At 38.2% G+C, this 19,497-nt stretch overlaps 3 protein-coding genes across 4 annotated transcripts; 2 read left to right on the top strand and 1 right to left on the bottom strand.

Moving 5' to 3' along the window:
* Positions 1-214: 214 nt before the first annotated feature.
* LOC134642726 (cytochrome P450 2K4-like) lies at positions 215-8,327 on the bottom strand. Its single transcript, XM_063494677.1, has 11 exons — positions 8,315-8,327; positions 5,964-6,158; positions 5,399-5,550; positions 3,182-3,344; positions 2,926-3,069; positions 2,124-2,284; positions 1,599-1,778; positions 1,261-1,402; positions 977-1,161; positions 477-618; positions 215-399 (listed from the first exon to the last, which is right to left on the bottom strand). Exons 1-11 carry the CDS (start codon positions 8,325-8,327, stop codon positions 215-217), a joined length of 1,662 nt encoding a protein of 553 aa, XP_063350747.1.
* Positions 8,328-8,822: 495 nt separating this feature from the next.
* LOC134643384 (cytochrome P450 2K1-like) lies at positions 8,823-11,659 on the top strand. 2 transcript variants are annotated; one of them, XM_063495725.1, is made up of 9 exons: positions 8,823-9,044; positions 9,174-9,336; positions 9,425-9,574; positions 9,660-9,820; positions 9,902-10,081; positions 10,531-10,672; positions 10,839-11,023; positions 11,250-11,391; positions 11,472-11,659. In XM_063495725.1, the coding sequence occupies exons 1-9, from the start codon at positions 8,835-8,837 to the stop codon at positions 11,657-11,659; spliced, it is 1,521 nt and encodes a 506-aa protein (XP_063351795.1). In that variant the 5' UTR covers positions 8,823-8,834. The 2 variants fall into 2 exon arrangements, with proteins under 2 accessions (XP_063351795.1, XP_063351794.1); XM_063495724.1 differs by having other exon boundaries at positions 8,835-9,044; positions 10,531-10,677; positions 10,844-11,023.
* Positions 11,660-14,997: 3,338 nt separating this feature from the next.
* Positions 14,998-17,954, top strand: LOC134643386 (cytochrome P450 2K1-like). Its single transcript, XM_063495726.1, has 9 exons — positions 14,998-15,204; positions 15,325-15,487; positions 15,574-15,723; positions 15,818-15,978; positions 16,083-16,262; positions 16,855-16,996; positions 17,177-17,361; positions 17,550-17,691; positions 17,767-17,954. Exons 1-9 carry the CDS (start codon positions 14,998-15,000, stop codon positions 17,952-17,954), a joined length of 1,518 nt encoding a protein of 505 aa, XP_063351796.1.
* Positions 17,955-19,497: the final 1,543 nt, after the last annotated feature.

The following is a 19,497-nucleotide window of genomic DNA, read 5'->3' as shown; positions in this document are numbered from 1 at the left end:
TGTCTGAATTACCCTAATGAAATGAATACAACACTGGGGATTAAAAATATCCTTACAAAGCTCCTCGTGGGGCTGCAGGTTTCTTTTGGAGTCTCAAACTGATTTTGCTTGCTTAAAGACGAATCAAGGAAACACCATTCTACCTATTTCATTAACAGCTTGTTTTATATAAAGGACTTCTTGTTTAGAATTAATTACATCAGCCCACTGTGTCTCACAAGGGGACAGCACACAGTTTAACATTTGAATGGTTATGGATCAGGCTATCGGATGCTGATAGATACAGTTCATCCTCTGAAACCCCAGGTGGCAGAGTAATTCGGAAGTGCTGCAGAAGGAAGGTGAAGAAGATGAAGAGTTCCGTCCTGGCCAGCCTTGCTCCGGGACAAACCCTGCGACCTGAAATAGAAAACAAAAAAATATGCTAGATTATATCTGTGAGTAGCCTGGGTCATGACAAGAAGTTGATTACAAACCTGCAGAAAAAACCATGAAGGCATCACGCTGGATAAACTTTCCATCTTTGTCCAGGAAGTGTTCCGGATAAAGAGTGTACGGTTTCTCCCATTCACTCTCATCAGACAGAACAGACAATAGGAAAGGATACACAGCTGTCCCCTATTGAATACACAAACCTTTATTTCCTGCATTTTTTAAGATATATTCACAGGATATTACACAAAACTCATATATTGTTTTACATGCAACTTAAAAGTAAAATTACATCAAACGAGTTTTGGATGAAAATATTTTTATAACTTAAAAATGCAAATAACTGATTGATGAAGACTGAAGAGTGTATAAAACATTGATTTTCATAATAATTTGGATAATCACACACTAACTGATCAGAGGAAGAATCCTTCACTCTGTTTTTTTTTCACATCTGTGACGATGTTCTAGTAATGAAAAATCTGATTATTTGTTAAACTGTAATATACAATAAACACATCATTTGTTTTCTGATATATTTTACCTTCTTAATGAAGTGACCCCTAAAGGTAATGTCCTGTGAAGTTCTGTGAGGAAGCCCCAGGGCAGCAATAGCTGTTAGCCTCTGTGTCTCATGGATGACAGCATTGGTGAAAGGCAGCTCTGTCCTGTCTTTAAACTGGACCTGATGATCTCCCATTACTCTGCTTAGCTCCTCCCGGACCTTCTCTGGAAGATGAAAGGGCTCAAAGGATGTAATAAATTTGACTTCAGTGTAATGCAAATTTTTGTTGTTTGCAAGCACTTTGAACATTTACAGGTTCTTACCCTGTATCTTTGGATACTTGGCCATAAGAAAAAGTCCCCATGTGATTGTGCGTGATAATGTTTCAGTGCCACCAACAAATAAACTGATTATTGTCATCAGGAGGTTTTCATTGTGGAAATGACTGGTGGTAATTCCAGATTTCTGAGTATAAAACCAGAAGTTATTCAACAGCTGATGCTTTTAACTATGACACTGATTCACATTGCTGTGTTAAACAGATTTAATTTCACCAGTTGGGCAGAAGCACCACCAGGTTAGGAAAACATGTTCACATTATTGCCATTGCTCTTTAAAAACAGAAACAATATCAGCTTTGTAAAAAGTATTGGTTCCTCACCTCCAAATTGTCTTGGTGAATCAGAAAGGCATCCACAAAGCCTCTGCACATCTTTGGATTGAGAGTTTCTTTCAAATGACTCACTAATTTCATCTGTTGTTCCCTGTTGGCTGCAAATGCTTTTTTGAATTCATTTGGGTAAGAGAACCATTTGCCAATCCACGGGAACATGTTATAAAGCTGTAAAACCCCAAATGCATCTGTGTTAATATTGAAAAGGGCAAGCAAATGTTTGTTCATTTCATAAGAATTAGGTTTTATATAATGGGATTCTTGTTCAAAATTAATATGCTTGGTATAAACTTTGTAAAGGCACCTTTTTATCTTTTACAATCAGTGTGTATAAAATAGTTTAAAGGGTTCCAAAATTAAGGGAACAACTGTTATGATTTTATTTTCAAAATCAGATGGAAATGTCAAGTAAACTAGGACAAGCCCTTACTTTTGTGTAAGAGCAAGATGGTATAGCAAATCAGTTTAAATTTACAAAAATAAATAAATAAATCTTTGAACTTTAAATTATACCTGGACAGATGGGGTACTCAAAAGTTTCATGTTTCTGCATGTACGATATACCAAAGATGTAAACTCGGGGTCATTGTAATCAAATCTGTTGCCATAGATCAAGGAGCAGATAACATTTGCAGTTGCGTTGCTTAATAATTGGTTAACATCAAATGCCTTTCCTGCAAAGAAAGTGACAAATAGTCAAACAACTTGCAATTTCTATCACTCATCAACTGTTCACGTTTTTATAGATTTTTAGTTATCTGGATCGTTGTAATCTGAGGAGCTTGGACAGAAAGCAACAAAATGAATTTCTCCAAGAAATGTAAAGAGGTCCCGAACTAATGGAACTTCTTTAAGATTCTTCAAGACATTTAAAACCTTTAAAATTCAGAAAAAGGTGTTAAAAATCACTTCTTTGAGAAATTTTATTTTTTGACTAAATTTCTCGAAATTTAAAGGAGTGAAGTTGTTTTGTTGCTGCCTTGTAATCGGAAGGTTGCAGGTTCGAGCCCCGGCTCGGACAGTCTCGTTCGTTGTGTCCTTGGGCAAGACACTTCACCCGTTGCCTACTGGTGGTGGTCAGAGGGCCCGGTGGCGCCAGTGTCCGGCAGCCTCGCCTCTGTCAGTGCGCCCCAGGGTGGCTGTGGCTACAACGTAGCTTGCCATCACCAGTGTGTGAATGTGTGTGTGAATGGGTGAATGACTGGATATGTAAAGCGCTTTGGGGTCCTTAGGGACTAGAAAAAGCGCTATATAAATACAGGCCATTTACCATTTACCATTTGTTTTCTCTCCACAGCCCTTAATCAGCTTTTACCTTTGAAGGGTTTAAAAGCTTCCAAAAGGTAATGACACTCCTCGATGATTTTGTCCTCTTTCTTTCCCATTCCAAAGTCCTTCAGATTCATCATCATAAACTGCCTCATCTTTTTCCATGATTCACCATTAGCCCATACAATACCTGATTTGATCAAAACAAATTTCAATGACATACATATGGCAATATATATTTTCAAATTATGATGCACAACAGGAAATGTATTTGCCATAATCTTGTCTTTTTAATTACTCACCCTGTCCTCGAAATAGCTCATCCATAATTGGTATCGGATCCCTTTCTCCAAACGCTTCAGCATAGTCAACAAGTGCCTCCTTTACTGTGTTGTATCCTAACAGGAACACTACTTTTTTGGTTCCCAGATAGATGGTGAAAATTGATCCATATTTCTTGGATAACTACAAACAAAAAAACATGTTAACACATCCATGCTTATCATACATTACCGTCTGACCCTGTAAACTAGCGAAACTCCTCACATTCACTAACGTCACATATATTCTCTTCAGGTCCAGCTGCAGCAGGTTCCCAATTAAAGGAAGTGGTGTGGGTCCAGGAGGCTCCTTTTCATCCTTTTGGGTGCGAAAAATGTTGGAGGAATGTAAATAGAACAGTAGAAAGACTGTCAGAGCTACAAGTAAAACAGCTGAATAAATGGACTCGAGAAAAACATGTAATATCTCCATGGCTTAAACACAGATGAGTTTCAACTGAAAGACACGATGACTAAGGGTTATGGTGAACACAATAGGAATGAGACACAGTTCAGAAAACCTAACTCATATTATTGTACTTTGGTCTGTGCTCACTGATTAGGAAACACGGGAGGATTGGTCAAATGTCAGTGTGACATTTCGGGCAGGTGACATTGACACCTAAGTTTGTGAATGTGTTTACTCGAAAACAAGGCAACATAGGAGCTTCAAATTGATACCATAGGTGTATCTACTAAAGATTTCAGGTGAGTCTAAATGTCAGTGACTTCGACATAAAGTTCAGAGGTCAAGTTTTCTGAAAAAATTATCAAAGCCATAACTCAAGAAGGACGTCACTAAAGATTTTGAACTCAATACCGTAGCTGTATGTACAATAAATCTTGGATGAGTTTTCTGAAAATTTTGTAGCTATCAAAAAATTACTTTTGAACAAAATGCAACAGGATTTTGAAATTTAGATCATAGGTTCAGGACGAGTTTGAATCTCAGTGACCTCGACTTCAAGGTCGAAAGGAAAAGTCAGAGCTTTTCTTAAAATCTTTTGAATACAACAACTCAAGAATGAGGTGACGTAGGATTATAAAATTGATACCAGAGATGTGCCTACTAAGAGGTTGAGGGGTAACATTGGTGGCTGCCAGTAGTTTTCAGATTATCATTGTTGAAAATTTTACTGCATTTGAGTCTTGTTTCATCTCATGGCAAACCGGACATAAAATGAAAAATTTGTAAAACTCAGAAAACATTTAAGTACATTTTTAACAGTAGCAAGTGAAGTAGCTTTGTAAATGCACTAGAGTAAATTTCACAGGTATTTTCTTCATGCTACATGTCTATCCGCACGTTATCCTCAGCAGCTCTGTGTTTTATTGACTGAGGTACATGAACTGTAACAACCCTTATTGTGTTACAGCACCACTAGGGGGGTTGCCCTACTATTGTAGTCATTGGGAGAGTCCTCCTAGTGTGTGTGAGTATAGTGTGGCAGTCATTACATGCTGTTAGTGTGTCTGTTCCGAGAGAGACCTTGCCATTGTAACAGGCTGGTGCCAGCGACTACCCATCCCCTAACATGTATGTAGGGACGGAGTAGAGCCGTGGAGACCTGGCTTGTATGGTCTTATGTTGCTAATGTCAAATAAAGGACCACTGGACCAGTTAGCCGCTCTTTCCTCGCCAGATTGCTGTTACAAAACAGTCTGGAGAACAAGATGAGCAATATTTTTTTAGTCGTCTCAAAGGGCACAAAATCGGATCTTATATCTTAGACCACACCTCTGCCACAGTCTGATTTAATTGATTTATTTGGATTGAGAGTTTCTTTCAAATGATCCACTAATTTCATTTGTCGTTCCCTGTGATTGATTTGATGAAAACAAATTTCAGTGACATACATATGGCAATATATATTTTCAAATTATGATGCACAACAGGAAATGTATTTTCCATAATCTTGTCTTACTTACGCTGTCCTTGAATTATCTCTTCAATAATTTGTACTGGATCCCTTTCTCCAAACACTTCAGCATAGTCAACAAGTGCCTCCTTTACTGTATTGTATCTTACCAGGGACACCACTTTTTTCGTCCCCAGGTAGATGGTGCAAATTGATCCATATTTCTTGGAAAACTAAAAACATCAAAACATATTCACATATCCTTGCTTACAACACATTAAAACCATCCAATAAGCTGATAAGATATATAAGAAAAAAATTCCTCCAGTGACTTCCTTACCTCCAGTAACTTGATGTGTAGTGTATTTAGGTCCAGCTGTTGCAGAGTCCCAATTACAGGAAGTGGTGTGGGTCCAGGAGGCTCCTTTCCATCCTTTTGGGTGCTAAAAATGTTAGAGGAAAGGAAATAGCTCAGTAGAAGGACTGTCAGGGCTACAAATAAAACAACAGAATAAATGTACAGGAGAAAAACATGTAGCATTTCCATGGTATAATCTCAGTGACTTCTGTTGGTTATTTCTACTGACAGACACGATGACAGAGTTTTTTTTGAAGGCAAGCAGAATGAAATACAGTTCAGAGAACCTCACCTATATTTTGGACTTTGGTCTGTATTAATATATAAGAGATCAGGGAAGGGCCCAAACATGGGATGCAAAAGCCAAGTTAACCCCCCAGTGGAGCTCAAAAACCTTGGTGGTTTTAAAGTAGGCCCAACAGCATCTCCATTTTCTGAGAATCCTCCGAAAAATGGACCTGAAGAGGAAGCTGCTGATTGTCTTCTACCGCTGCTTCATTGAAAGAGTGCTGACACTCTGCATCAGTGTGTGGTTCTCCAGCTGCACCACAGCACACAAAAAGGCACTTCAGAGGGTTAATATGGGCCAAAGCATCATTGGACATCCTCTTCCCTCCCTGAAGGACCTGTACAGCACTTGCTGTCTCAGGAGGGCACGCAGCATCCTGCAGGACTGTACACACCCAGGACACCGGGTATTTAAGCTGCTGCCGTCTGGCAGGAGATTCAGGCTGCTGAGGTCCTGGAGAAACAGACTAAAGGACAGCTTTTACAGCAGGGCAAGAGCCCTAATCAATGCTAACAGCTGACCTGATTGGCTACCTCCCTGGACTTTTTTGGGGGGTAACAACAATAACAATAATAATATTTATATTTATAACAAGGTGCAATAATAATGATAATAATAATAATAATAATAATAATAATATGCAATAATAACAATGTGCAATAAACATACACTTACTCTTCTTTTTATTACTTAACTTACTCTGTTGTGTTGTGTTGTGTTGTGTTGTACGTAGTGCCAACTACGTACAACAATTGTAAAACAATCTGACGCCAGTTTTCCAATTGTCATACATAGTACTATTGTACTATTGTACTATGTATCACTGCGCAATGTCAATAAAGAGTAAAAAATCTTTCTTTTTTTTATCACTGATTATTGCTGAACTTAGGTTCTGTGCATAGTCTGGCCATAACAAAATGACTACTGGGTGTGTTGAGAAAGGCGGGATGGAAAGAGAGACTGAAGTCGTCCCCCCCCCCGCTTTCATCTCCTTACTTCTGAGAGAGGGTGAAAGTTTTTTACATTCAGATATTTAATACAAAGTGCTATAACAGAGCCTAACCAAATTGTCATTATTCTTATTCTTCTGTTAAATAGAAAAGAACACAGTTTGAACTTTGTTTTAATTCAAGTATGTGGAAAAGTCAGATCGCTAGAGAGAGGATGATAAGGTGTTCCTAATGATTCCTAAGAAGAATTGCTCCAAAGGGCATTGACTGTCTGTGAAACCCCTCCTGTTCTTTGTTGAGAGGTCATTATCTTATATAGTATTTTACAGTTTTATTTTTATTCAGTATCTACAATTTTAATCAATTACCAGACCTTTTTCTATTGTTAGAAATAAATTTTAGTCATTAACATATGTTTTGAAATTGTAAGGTCTTTATCTTTATCTACCTACAATATAAAGTGGTGTTGTGATTTAGTGCTACATAAATAAAACTGTATTGAAGTGAAGTGTTGAATTTTTGAAAATGTGGCTTTACTTAGCTTAAACTACAAATTCTACAATAGTGTGGTCACCACATTGGGGTCACCATGCTCACAGAACACAGTTATGCAAAAGTGCAAGAAAATATGACTGAGAAGTTGAAGTTAAACATATACTTGGTTGTTGTTTGATAAGAAACACTTTGTTAAAAACACTGGTCATGGCCACTGTCTCACTGTTACAAGTGTCCACCTTTTTTTAAACCTGTGTTCCATTACAGCTGTCACAGTTCGGCGCTCACAGCTGGTTATTTGTATTTATTTCATACACATACAGTATGCAACTGTTATCTCCACTTTATTTATTGTATGCTCACTCACTTGCCAATCATACCTACCTTATTTACTCCCAATTAAATTAAAACAAACAGATAAAATACAAACGTTATGGGAATCTGGCCATAAACAACAGATTGTCTTTTCTATCTCTTTATCCATATCTATTCAATCCAGTGTATCCCACACCTCGATTGCAGTTTTTCTCTATCACTTTGATGCAGTTCTCATATTTGAAACATCATTCATAATGCAGTTCTCAGTTTTGATTGAACAGACTCACCTGCTCAAAAGACACTAAAACATTTAAAGCTTTTTTCACATGTGTCAAAACATGTAAAGTCAGTCAGTCACTTCACTCTGTAACAAAACCTTTCACCACAGTTTCAAGAGTTAGGTGCCAAATGGTTTATACTTTTATCAAAATCTTGCTGTCTTTGGAAAGAGTACTGCAAACATGTAGGCCAAATGCAGAATAACACAAAGATAAAAATGTGAAGCATTTATTTTAAACTTTACAAAATTGGTGAAATCAAGAAAAGCACAGTTTCACTCATGTATCAGAAATCAGACAGTGAAAATATATAAAAACTAAGAACATAAAACCAACTACTGCATAGTCCAGTAAAGTCATGCCCTCAGCAGCCATGTTATTAAGTATGCCAGTTCAATCATTAGTTAATGCAAACAGCCAATCACATGTCAGCACAGTATAAAACAGGTGGAGAGACAGCTTTTATTCACTGACACAAGAGTATGCATTTATACTTGTTTCAGCTAAACGTCTCCTGAGAACATGTGAAGGGCAATTACACTCCTATCACTGGCAGCGTGTTACTGACCTTGCTCTTTCATACATATTTAAAAAAGGTGGAAGTAATTTGATTGAAAACACTAATGCAACGCTGGACAGTATTCAGTAAAGTGAGAGAGCTAGAGTTCTGACTGACAACAGTACAAACTGTTTTTATGAGTTGTGATTCAAATGAGAAATGCATCAGCTCCGAAACAAATATCGTTATTAGTGAAATATGAGTGGAAATTATAGAAGTGTGCACTAAAAGAGAAAGTATGCTGTATAGTGCAGACTAGGACCTGAGGCACCACACCAGCTGCAGCATCAGGAGTTGTGCCTTTGAGTCTGCCTCTGTCTCTATTCAACCCACCTGCCAGTCATTAAGCAATTAATTCACTACCACAGAAGTCACAGTCTAGTGTGCTAGCTGTGGTTTATATACATGTTTCTTGCTCTTTGACAATGTCTAAAAAAAATAGTTTTTCTATAAATTTTGAAAAATTCTGAGAAAAAAAATTGTCTCTTTCAGTTCAAATAACACATTTTGGATATTTTCTTTCAAGGCCATGGGGACAACAGATGTTGTTTTTATTGAGTCAACAAACTCTGTCTTCTTAGTAATGGTTCTGATTGTGCTCATACTGATCTTCTTCATCTCCTCTTCAAGCTTCAGTTCCAAAAGAAATGTAAAGGAGCCTCCAGGACCGAGAGCATTTCCCCTGCTAGGGAATCTTCTGCAGCTGGACCTGAAAAGACTTGATATCTCATTAATGGAGGTGAGTTTTTGGGGGGCAACTTTTCAGGGATTTCTTTTTCCCCTGTCGTTGATTTATCTCTCCAGGCAGCTTTTTCACCTTTGATCTTCTGATGTCTGTGAAAATATCAACATACTCCGCTGTTCTTAGTTATTTAAGAAATATGGATCAGTCTTCACGGTCTATCTGGGACCTAAAAAAGTGGTGGTACTGGCAGGATACAGGACAGTGAAGGAGGCACTTGTTGATTGCGATGAAGTGTTTGGAGAGAGACAGCCTTTGCACATTGCGGATGAATTTAGCCAAGGACATGGTAAGAAAAGAATATTGGCAAACCTTTCTCGTACATCACATCTCCATTATTCTCACTGTGACTGTGGCTGTATGTAATCATTTCTCAGGGCTTTTTTGGTCTAATGGTGATTCATGGAGGGAAATGAGGCGCTTTGCATTGACTAATTTGAGAGACTTTGGGATGGGCAAGAGAGCATGTGAAGACAAGATTATTGAGGAGTGTCAATACCTCATTGATATTTTCAAGAAATCTAAAGGTACAGTTGAGTTTGTTTAAACTGGGATGAACTAGTATTATCTGAAATGTTACTTAAATATCTTTATTTATTTTTTTGGTCACAGGAGAAGCTTTTGATACAACCCAACCAATTAACTGTGCAGTCTCTAACATAATCTGCTCCATTGTCTATGGACACAGATTTGAATATGATGATTCACAGTTTACAACTCTTGTAGATGGAACAAGCAGGAATATCAGAATTTTGGGCTCTGCTTCAATACAGGTAGTCGTATTTGGAAGTCTATACAGTTGATCTTCAGTATATAATGCATGAATTTATAAATCACTGATGGTTGTTTCTCAGATGTATGAAATGTTTCCATCACTCTTCAAGTGGATTGCTAACAGGAAGGAATTCTTCAAAACTGCTGCTGCTAATTCAAAGCAAAACCTTGCCATAATCAGTCACTTAAAAGAGACTGTGAATCCAGATATGTGTAGGTGCTTTGTGGATGCCTTTCTGGTCCGCAAAAAGCACCTGGAGGTTAGTTTTTCTATTATCCATTTCACTTTAATGAATAATTAACTGAAGCTGCCGTAAGAGTGAACCTATGCTCTTTTCTGCCCAGTTCATGAAGGGAAGACTAAATGTTGTCCTTTACCCCATTTCCTGTCTCCAACATGAAACTGTCCATGCAAGCACCTTATCAATCATTTGCACTTGTGCTTCGAGCCCACATTTCATGCCTGTTAATGTCTATGTGCAACGTGTTGCAATGTTTTTTTTTCTGTTAATCAATAGAGAGAGATCATTTTCATAGTGGTGTTTTATTTATTTATTTTTTTTGTAAAGAATAACTTTTGTTCTTGAACCTGCATCACAGAGCTTTGAAGTAAATGTAAAATCAGTGTTGGACAACTTTTTTTTTTTTTCGTACTACTGAAGCTCCTTAAACTTTATTTTAGTGACTTTGCTGTTAAATGTCTGTGCAGGAGGCTGGGATTACCAACAGTCACTTCCATGATGATAACCTTTTGATAACAGTCATGAATCTGTTTTCTGCCGGCACTGAGACAACATCAACTACACTGAGATGGGCACTTCTGCTTATAGCCAAATATCCAAAGATACAGGGTGAGGTGCCTGAGTAATCCTCAATTTGAAAATGCCAATGGACAGGAAGGAATGACCATAACAAAATCAAAGGAAAGATGTGATGTAAACTGCATTTCTTGACTATAGCATAGTGTTTGCAGTCCCCTAGGGATAAAATGTGTCCACTTTGTCTTTCATGTACCAGATGAGGTCCAGGAGGAGCTGAGGAGGGTCATAGGAGACCGACAGGTGCAGGTTGCTGACAGGAAAAGCCTGCCCTTTACTGACGCCGTCATCCATGAGATACAGAGACTGAGCAGCATCATCCCCACTGCACTTCCTCACAAAACCACCCGAGACATCACTTTTCAGGGTCACTTTATCGAGAAGGTTAGACTGAATAACCCACCTCCTATATTCTCATTGGTTTAACTGAATGCATAAAACTGAATCTTGAAGGCAGGTTGTTAAGCAACTGCAGAAAGAGGGGAATGATTGGCCTTGGAGAAAAAGTATGTGCTGTTTCTTCTCATTCCAGTACTTTTTGTGCCTACTGCCTTCTCACTATTATTCCCCATATAGAGGATTTTCCATTTCTGTATTGTAATTTGTGCAGGGAACCACAGTGTTTCCTTTCTTAACATCTGTCCTGCATGATCCCAACGAGTGGGAGAGACCACACAGCTTTTATCCTGCTCACTTCCTGGACAAAGAGAAAAAGTTTGTTAAGCAAGATGCCTTCATTCCATTTTCTGCAGGTTTGTGAGCTCAGCCATTATTGCTTAGGTTACATCTGCTGACAGGACAGCTGAAGTTCTTCTTCAATTGTCTCTTACAGGTCGCAGGGTTTGCCTCGGAGAGAGCCTGGCCAGGATGGAGCTCTTCCTCTTCTTCAGCACCCTCCTGCAGCATTTTCGTTTCACTCCTGCACCTGGAGTTTCAGAGGATGAATTGGATCTCACGCCAAGTGTGGGCGCTACTCTCGGACCTTCACCTCACAAACTGTGTGCTGTTTCTTGTATGTGATGGAGAGAAATTCTTGACAAAAGTTGTCCTAGCCTGTACAAAGAACTGAATCTTTTATTGTTTAGAAGAAAAAAAAAAGTAATATGCCATAGAAATGTACGTCAGAATCATCAGTACTGTAGTTTTCTTGGGTGTGTGTGTGTGTGTGTGTGTGTGTGTGTGTGTGTGTGTGTGTGTGTGTGTGTGTGTGTGTGTGTGTAAAAGAATTTTTTTTCTTTTATTAGTTAGACAAAAGATGGATCATATATGGATAAAAAAAAACAGTTTTTTGTATCCATATATGATCCATCTTTTGTCTAACTAATAAAAGAAAAAAAATTCTTTTATTTTCTTTCTTTGTTTTGTTCTGTTTTGTTATTTCTCCCCATGGATGATTTATCTCTCCTAAGAACAGCAGCATATGTCCATATTTTCGCAGACATCGGAAGACCAAATGCTGCTGTTCTTGGTTATTTAAGAAATATGGATCAGCTATCACAGTCTATCCGGGACCTAAAATAGTGGTGGTTTTTGCAGAATTCAAGACTGTGAAGGACACACTTGTTGGTTATGATATAGTCTTTGGAAATAAAACCATTGCATTTTGAAAAAGAATTTAGACAAGGGCGTGGTAAGAAAAGAAAACTATCAAAAATAAGGATCCATCGTCCTAACTGTGTTATTTAAAATACTTTCAGCGTTTCTCCTCATGGGTTTCACTGTGACTGTGGCTATATGTAATCATTTCTCATGGCTTTTTTGGTCTAAAAGTGATTCATGAATGGAAATGAGACTCTTTGCATTTACTAATGTGAGAGACTTCAGGATGAAGAGCTTGTGACAGGAGAATGTCAATACCTCATGTTTAAGTCTAAAGGTACATGTTGGGTCTAAACTCAGACCCCGCTGTATCCAGGACTTATTCCCATGAAAGAAAAACAAGGCAACAGCGATCGATAGTTTTTACTTGCGCAAGGGAGGCCTTTGGTCAAGAACCAGCTCTTGGAGCTCACGCTCCTAACCTGTCTCCAGCCCAAAGTCCTTCAAAGAGCAGCTTCCCTCGCAGCTATTTATTGACAAACTGTTACAGTTCACACAATAGTTTACAACACGTACCTCCCCTCTTAACCCCCCTTGGTTACAAAGACGAGGCACTGTGTGTGTGTGTGTGTGTGTGTGTGTGTGTGTGTGTGTGTGTGTGTGTGTGTGTGAGAGAGTGAGAGACCTCCTGCTGGGCAGGAAGCTTACATCAAACAGACCTTCCAGATAGGATGTGTCTGTAATCAAACATTACAGCCCCTTACCCAAAAACTCAAGAATCTGGGGAGGGGGACTGTGGAATTGCTTTACAATGTAGAAATGGATGGTAAGCATAAAAATGACAAACATTTAACAATTCACTCTAACAGTACAGTTTAGTTTATTTAAACTGGGATGAACTAGTACTGCATTACCTGAAATGCTACCTAAATTTTTCACAATTTGAATTCTCTTTTTGGTCATAGGAGAAGATGGGAACTCAAAACGTCTGCTGCCAATACAAATCAAATCCTCGCCATAATCAGTCACTTTAAAGAGACTCTGAATCCAGAGATGTGTGGATGTCTTTCTAGTTCACAAACAGAACCTGGAGGTTAGTTTGTCTATACTTCTAAGCTCAGGGTGAAACTGTGCAGATAATATAGGAGAAACCTTTATTATTCTCACACCTACGAAAGAAAGTACTGCATAAAACAGAAATAAAATACTGCATGCTGTTTACTGTGTGTGAAGAAGTGGCAGTTTATACAAAGTTGTCCTACCCTGTTGCCTGGATTTAAAATTTAGCCTAATTTTATTCAAATTAGTGTCTCCCCAGCCTGCCATGTAGTTCTCGTCTGCATGTTTCATGTTATCGAGCTTTTGTTAGCATGTCTACATCTCTCCATGTTTCCTGTTTTATTTTGAAAGTCTTGTGTTTCCATGGTCAGTGTGTTTAGTTTTGCTGTGTTTTTTTGTTTTTTTTTTCACGTCATAGTTCCGCATGCAGCTTTTCAGATTCATGTTCTCTTGTCACAGTTTATCTGAGTTTATTCCCAGTTTAGGTTTCAGTTTAGTTTTTACCCCAGCGCACTTTGCCTTGTTTTATGTTCATGTATTGTCAGCCAAATAAATGGCTCACCTCTTCTTATACTGAGTTTACTCTCCTGTTTCTGTTTTTTGGTCCGCTTCACAAACACACCAGCTATGCGGCCGTGACTGTATCTGACCTTATTCTAGTGTTAGAAATTCTGTTTAAACAGTAATATATGGTTTGAAGTACCAAATGCCATTTGAAATATGATTTCTGTCTAACACATTACTATAGATGGAGTGCCAAAATAAATTAAATAAATACATGAATAAATAAAAATGGATTGCATTTATATAGCGCTTTTCTAGGCACCCAAAGCGCTTTACAATTCATTCACTCTCACATTCACACACTGATGCAGGCAAACCACAGTTGTAGCCACAGCTGCCCTGGGGCAGACCGACAGAAGCGAGGCTGCCATATCACGCCATCGGCCCCTCTGGCCAACACCAGTAGGCGGTAGGGTAAAGTGTCTTGCCCAAGGACACAATGACCAGGACAGAGAGAGCTGGGGGATCAAACCGGCAACCTTCTGGTTACAGATGAGCTTCCCAACCGCCTGAACCATGGTCTCCCCCAAATAACAAATAGTTACTTGCTTGAAATCACTGGGGTGACCACACAGTTGTACAACTGCACAGAAAAATAAGCTTGAGAACTTGGCTGAAGCAAAAAAAAAACAACTTTGTTTTTGTATCAAACTGTAACCATCTTAATGGTGTTCATCACAAGAACAGCTGCTACTCATGATACAGGTCTTCAGTGGTAAGTCCGGCATTTTTATAAATCTGTTTTCCAAACAGTAACAGCTTAGCTCTATATTACATTTATTTCTCATGATTAAATACAAATAACTGTAAGGGATAATATCTGGAAGATTCCTAAGGCCTTAAAAAGAACCAGAGAAATCTAACGGATTTTGTCACTATTTCACTTTTTATTCATGATCCTTTAACTCAAATACACTCATTATTTGATTATGGTTAAACAATAGGAATTCTGTGTCAGGTCTTTCTGAGTAGAAAATCAATATCAGTATAGAGCAAAGTAACAGCTTGCTAACAGTAATGATTTACTAAGTCATTCAGATGAACCTTTCTACTGCATTTTCCCACCCCCTTGTAGTGGATGTCTAGATTGGTCGGCTAAGAAACAAAAAAAAAAGAAAAAGAACTTCAGTACCAAATGCTGGGTCAGTGAGTCGCTCTGTACAAAGAACTATCAGAGGACATTTTGTTTTATAACCATGGGGATATTAGATGTTTTTCTCCAGTGTTTCAGTTCTTCATTCTTATTGGGGGCTTTCACAGTCCTCCTGCTAATCTATTTAATTTCCTCTTCGAGTTTCAGTACTCAAAAAAATGGTAAGGAGCCTCCAGGACCCAGACCACTTCCGTTGCTTGGGAACCTACTTCAGCTCGACCTGAAAAAACCCTACAACACATTACTGGAGGTGAGTTTGTTTTTGCATTACTTTTCTTTTAGGTGGTTTTCAAGATTCAGCTCTACAGGGAGCTGCCTACATTTGTTTTCTTGGATTTGTGTCAAAGAATGAACTTTTTTCTGTTCCTAGTTATCCAAGAAATATGGATCAGTCTTCACGGTCTATCTGGGAACTAAAAAAGTGGTGGTCCTGTCAGGATACAAGACAGTGAAGGAGGCACTTGTAGACTACGATGACGTGTTTGGAGACAGAAATCCACCAGAGATTATGCGTGAACTTAGTCAAGGACATGGTATGAAAAGTGACTATTATGCTACCATAAATGTATTTTTCAGAATCTAGTGTTCGTTAAACTACTTTGTAAAAATTTCATTTCAGGGGTTGTGTGGTCCAACGGTGATTCATGGAAAGAAATGAGACGCTTTGCACTGACTAACCTGAGAGACTTTGGGATGGGAAAGAGAGCATGTGAGGACAAAATAATTGAAGAATGTCAATACCTCATTGAAGTTTTTAAGAAATTTCAAGGTAAAACTAATCACATTGTGTTGAGTTTAGTAAATAATAAATAAACTGACATTTTTTCTAAAGTTCATGTGCTATTTTATTTCTGTTGTAACAGGAGAAGCTTTTGATACAACCCAACCAGTTAACTGTGCAGTCTCTAATATTATCTGCTCCATCGTCTATGGCAGCAGATTTGAATATAATGATCCAGAGTTTACATCTCTGGTAGATCGGACATCCAGGATGATTAGACTTGGTGGAAGTCCCTCAATACAGGTATTGATTCCTATTTTTTGAAGCTACAGAATTTTTAAAAGTACATAAACTGTATCAATTCAACAATGTTATTTAATCCCAAATATAAATGTGATGATTCACAGATCTTTGACATGTTTCCATCGCTCTTCAAGTGGACTGCGGACAGAAATGAAATACACAAAATATCTTCTGCCAATAAGAAACAAAACAGAGCCATCTTCAGTCGCTTAAAAGAGAGTCTGAATTCCCAGATGTGCAGAGGCTTTGTAGACGCCTTTCTGGTTCGCAAACAAAATCTGGAGGTTGGCATCTCTATCATCTTTCAAGTTGGTGTTCAGGAATGTTTAACTTAAGCTCAGGGTGAAACTGTGTTCCAACTAGTGAAAAAATCCCAATCAGTGGGCTAAAATTCCTCCACAGTGATTGAAAGACTTTATCAGAACTGCTTATTTAGAAGTGAATGATTGCAGTTCTTGATGCAAAGGGTGACACAACCAGTTGTTAGGTTTATGTGGTAAATACTTTTTTGCACAGAACAAGGTAGGTTTGGATAGTTTTTTTCCCCTTCATAAATGAAATCATCATTTAAAACCTGTAATTCATATTTACCTGGGTAAATACAAAATACTTTGCCTAATATTAAAGTTTTTTGATGCTCTGAAACATTTATGTGTGATAACTATGCATAAAAATCAAGAGGAATTCAACAAAGGGGGAAAATACTTTTTCATGGCACTGTATATAAGACATTATATCTATGTGAATTCTTTAGGGGTATGCTTTCACAGAGCTTGGAAATACATGTAAAATCAGTGTTGGATAACTTTTTTTTCGTACTACTGAAGCCCCTTAAACTTTATTTTAGTGACTTTGCCGTTAAATGTCTATGTGCAGGAATCTGGGATTACCAACAGTCACTTCCATAATGACAACCTTTTGATAACAGTAATGAATCTGTTTGCTGCCGGCACTGAGACAACATCAACTACACTGAGATGGGGACTTCTGCTTATGGCCAAATATCCAAAAATTCAAGGTGAGAAATCTAAGTAATCCACAACTTGCATATGCCAATTATTGTTTTTACTGAAAACAGACCATCACAGAAACAAAATCGAATAACGCTTTTGATCTTCGTGGAGTTTTCAAGTATAGTTAAGTGTTTTAGTCAGCCTCATAGGGATGAAATGTGTCCACTTCGTCTTTCATGTACCAGATGAGGTCCAGGAGGAGCTGAGGAGGGTCATAGGAGATCGACAGGTGCAGGTTGCTGACAGGAAAAATCTGCCCTTCACTGACGCCGTCATCCATGAGACACAGAGACTGAGCAGCATCATCCCCACTGCACTTCCTCACAAAACCACCCGAGACATCACTTTTCAGGGTCACTTTATCGAGAAGGTAAGACTGAATAACACAGCTACTATGGAAAACTAAACTCAACAAAATACTCAACAAAGCTGTGGCCCATCAGGTACTTGGACTGGTTAAGGATAATAAGGACTGCGTGTAACATAACTAATTACTATAAGCCATTATTATTTAACATACAGGAAGCATTTTCAGTTTGTGTATTGTCATTTCTGCAGGGAACCACAATGTTTCCTCTCTTGACATCAGTCCTGCATGATCCCAATGAGTGGAAGAGACCACATAGCTTTTATCCTGCTCATTTCCTGGACAAAGAGAAAAAGTTTGTCAAAAGAGATGCTTTCATTCCATTTTCTGCAGGTTTGTGAGCTCCTCACTGTTTAGGTTGCATCTGCTCATAGGAGAGCAAGCAATTTTTCATGAATTCTCTTGCAGGTCGCAGGATTTGCCTCGGAGAGAGTCTGGCCAGGATGGAGCTCTTCCTCTTCTTCGCCACCCTCTTGCAGCATTTTCGTTTCACACCTGCTCCTGGAGTTTCAGGGGACGAATTGGATCTCACTCCAAGTGTGGGCATTACACTCAGCCCTTCACCTCACAAACTGTGTGCGGTTTCCAGAATGTGAGGAACAGATGTTCTCTAAAAACATATCTTGCTCTGGTTAAAAGATTCACATCAGTTTATTCCAAAATGATCTGACTCCAGTTGTGGGTATTACTCTCAGCCCTTCGATTCACAAATTATTTGCTGTTTCCCAAATGTGAGGAAGAAATGGTCTTTAAAAGCTTTTGTTGCCCTGTGAGAATAAATCAGCCCAATTTTTTTTTCAGAATATTGCCTTCTGTCATTTTGTGTCCTTTATTTCAGAGTCACTGATTTACAAAATGTTTAATTCATTTGTTCCTTTAGTTTCAAGGTAATTTTATTAGCCCAGTCTCATGTAGGTAAAGATGTCACATTTGCCTGTTTGCTTTAGAATAGTCTCTGAATAGCTGTCTGTAAAGTTTTGATTGACAATAAAAGCAGAATGTTTTGATCACTTAAAAATGCTACACCAGCACATGTATCATTCTCTCACTTGCTCTAAAGATAATAGTAATAATAAATGTTATTTATAAAGCAACTTTCAAGACACCCAAGGACACTGTACAATAGATAAAAACACATAATAGAACAATGGCACAAGATAAAATTAACAAACAGTGGGTTCACAGTGAATATGCAAATTTGAACAGATGGGTTTTGAGTTGAGATTTTAACTGGGGGAGAAAACCAATGTTTCTTATATCTGGGGGTAGAGAGTTCCACGGCCTGGGAGCAATGTTCCCTCTAATTTTTCATGTGTCTGAGCGAACACACAAACTCTCTGAGCGATCCCTTGGACCACTGTGAGCAACAGCAGACGTGTGCACTGTGGTCACGCCAGCACTGAATCCATCCAAGTTACATGGTTTATTAAAATAATCAAATTACAGCATTTACATTTATGTTAGACTACTTTTAATTAACTGCTTTAGGCCACTTACAATGAAAATTTAAAAAAAATCTTGTTCATGACCTGTGTAGTATGTTAACACTATTGGAAGTAAAAATAACTTGAACTCCAATTTTGAAAACACAACTTTCTTTTCTTTTTCTTTTTTTTTTTTTTTATAAAGCTCTGACTTGTATTATGAGTCTGTGGTCTGGGAGAGAGTCCTGTAGCTCTCTGTCTGCAAAATACAGTATATAATGACCAATGTTGAGCAATTAATTATATAGTTACTTCTTCAAAAAAGTAACAGAGTTTTGCAAACAACAAAGTTTTTTGCAGCTGTTTACCTAAAAATGCAGCCAAGACAGTTTTTTAAATAAACATTTCAAACTATTTACAGAACAATCAGCTGTTCTGCATCAAATTTGATGCCACACAAATTATTTGTGCCACTCAAAAAATAATTTCTGTCCACTATGAGATAAAGGAGAACAACAGCCTGATACCTGCAGGCCTGACAACAGGAGATGTATCACTCCTTAAACACCTGTAACAACAAAACTTTTGACTACACTACACTAACTACACAAGATTTGTGCTAAACGTTGCAAATCTCTCACATCTCAAAACACCGCCGTCACTCTTAAAACTTCCCCCTTTCCTAAACAACTAAATGCCATGTTGCCATATCATT

The sequence above is a fragment of the Pelmatolapia mariae genome, linkage group LG15 (genome assembly GCF_036321145.2).
Source record: "Pelmatolapia mariae isolate MD_Pm_ZW linkage group LG15, Pm_UMD_F_2, whole genome shotgun sequence".
Classification (NCBI taxonomy): Eukaryota; Metazoa; Chordata; class Actinopteri; order Cichliformes; family Cichlidae; genus Pelmatolapia; species Pelmatolapia mariae.
This window is presented reverse-complemented; position numbering and strand designations above follow the sequence as displayed.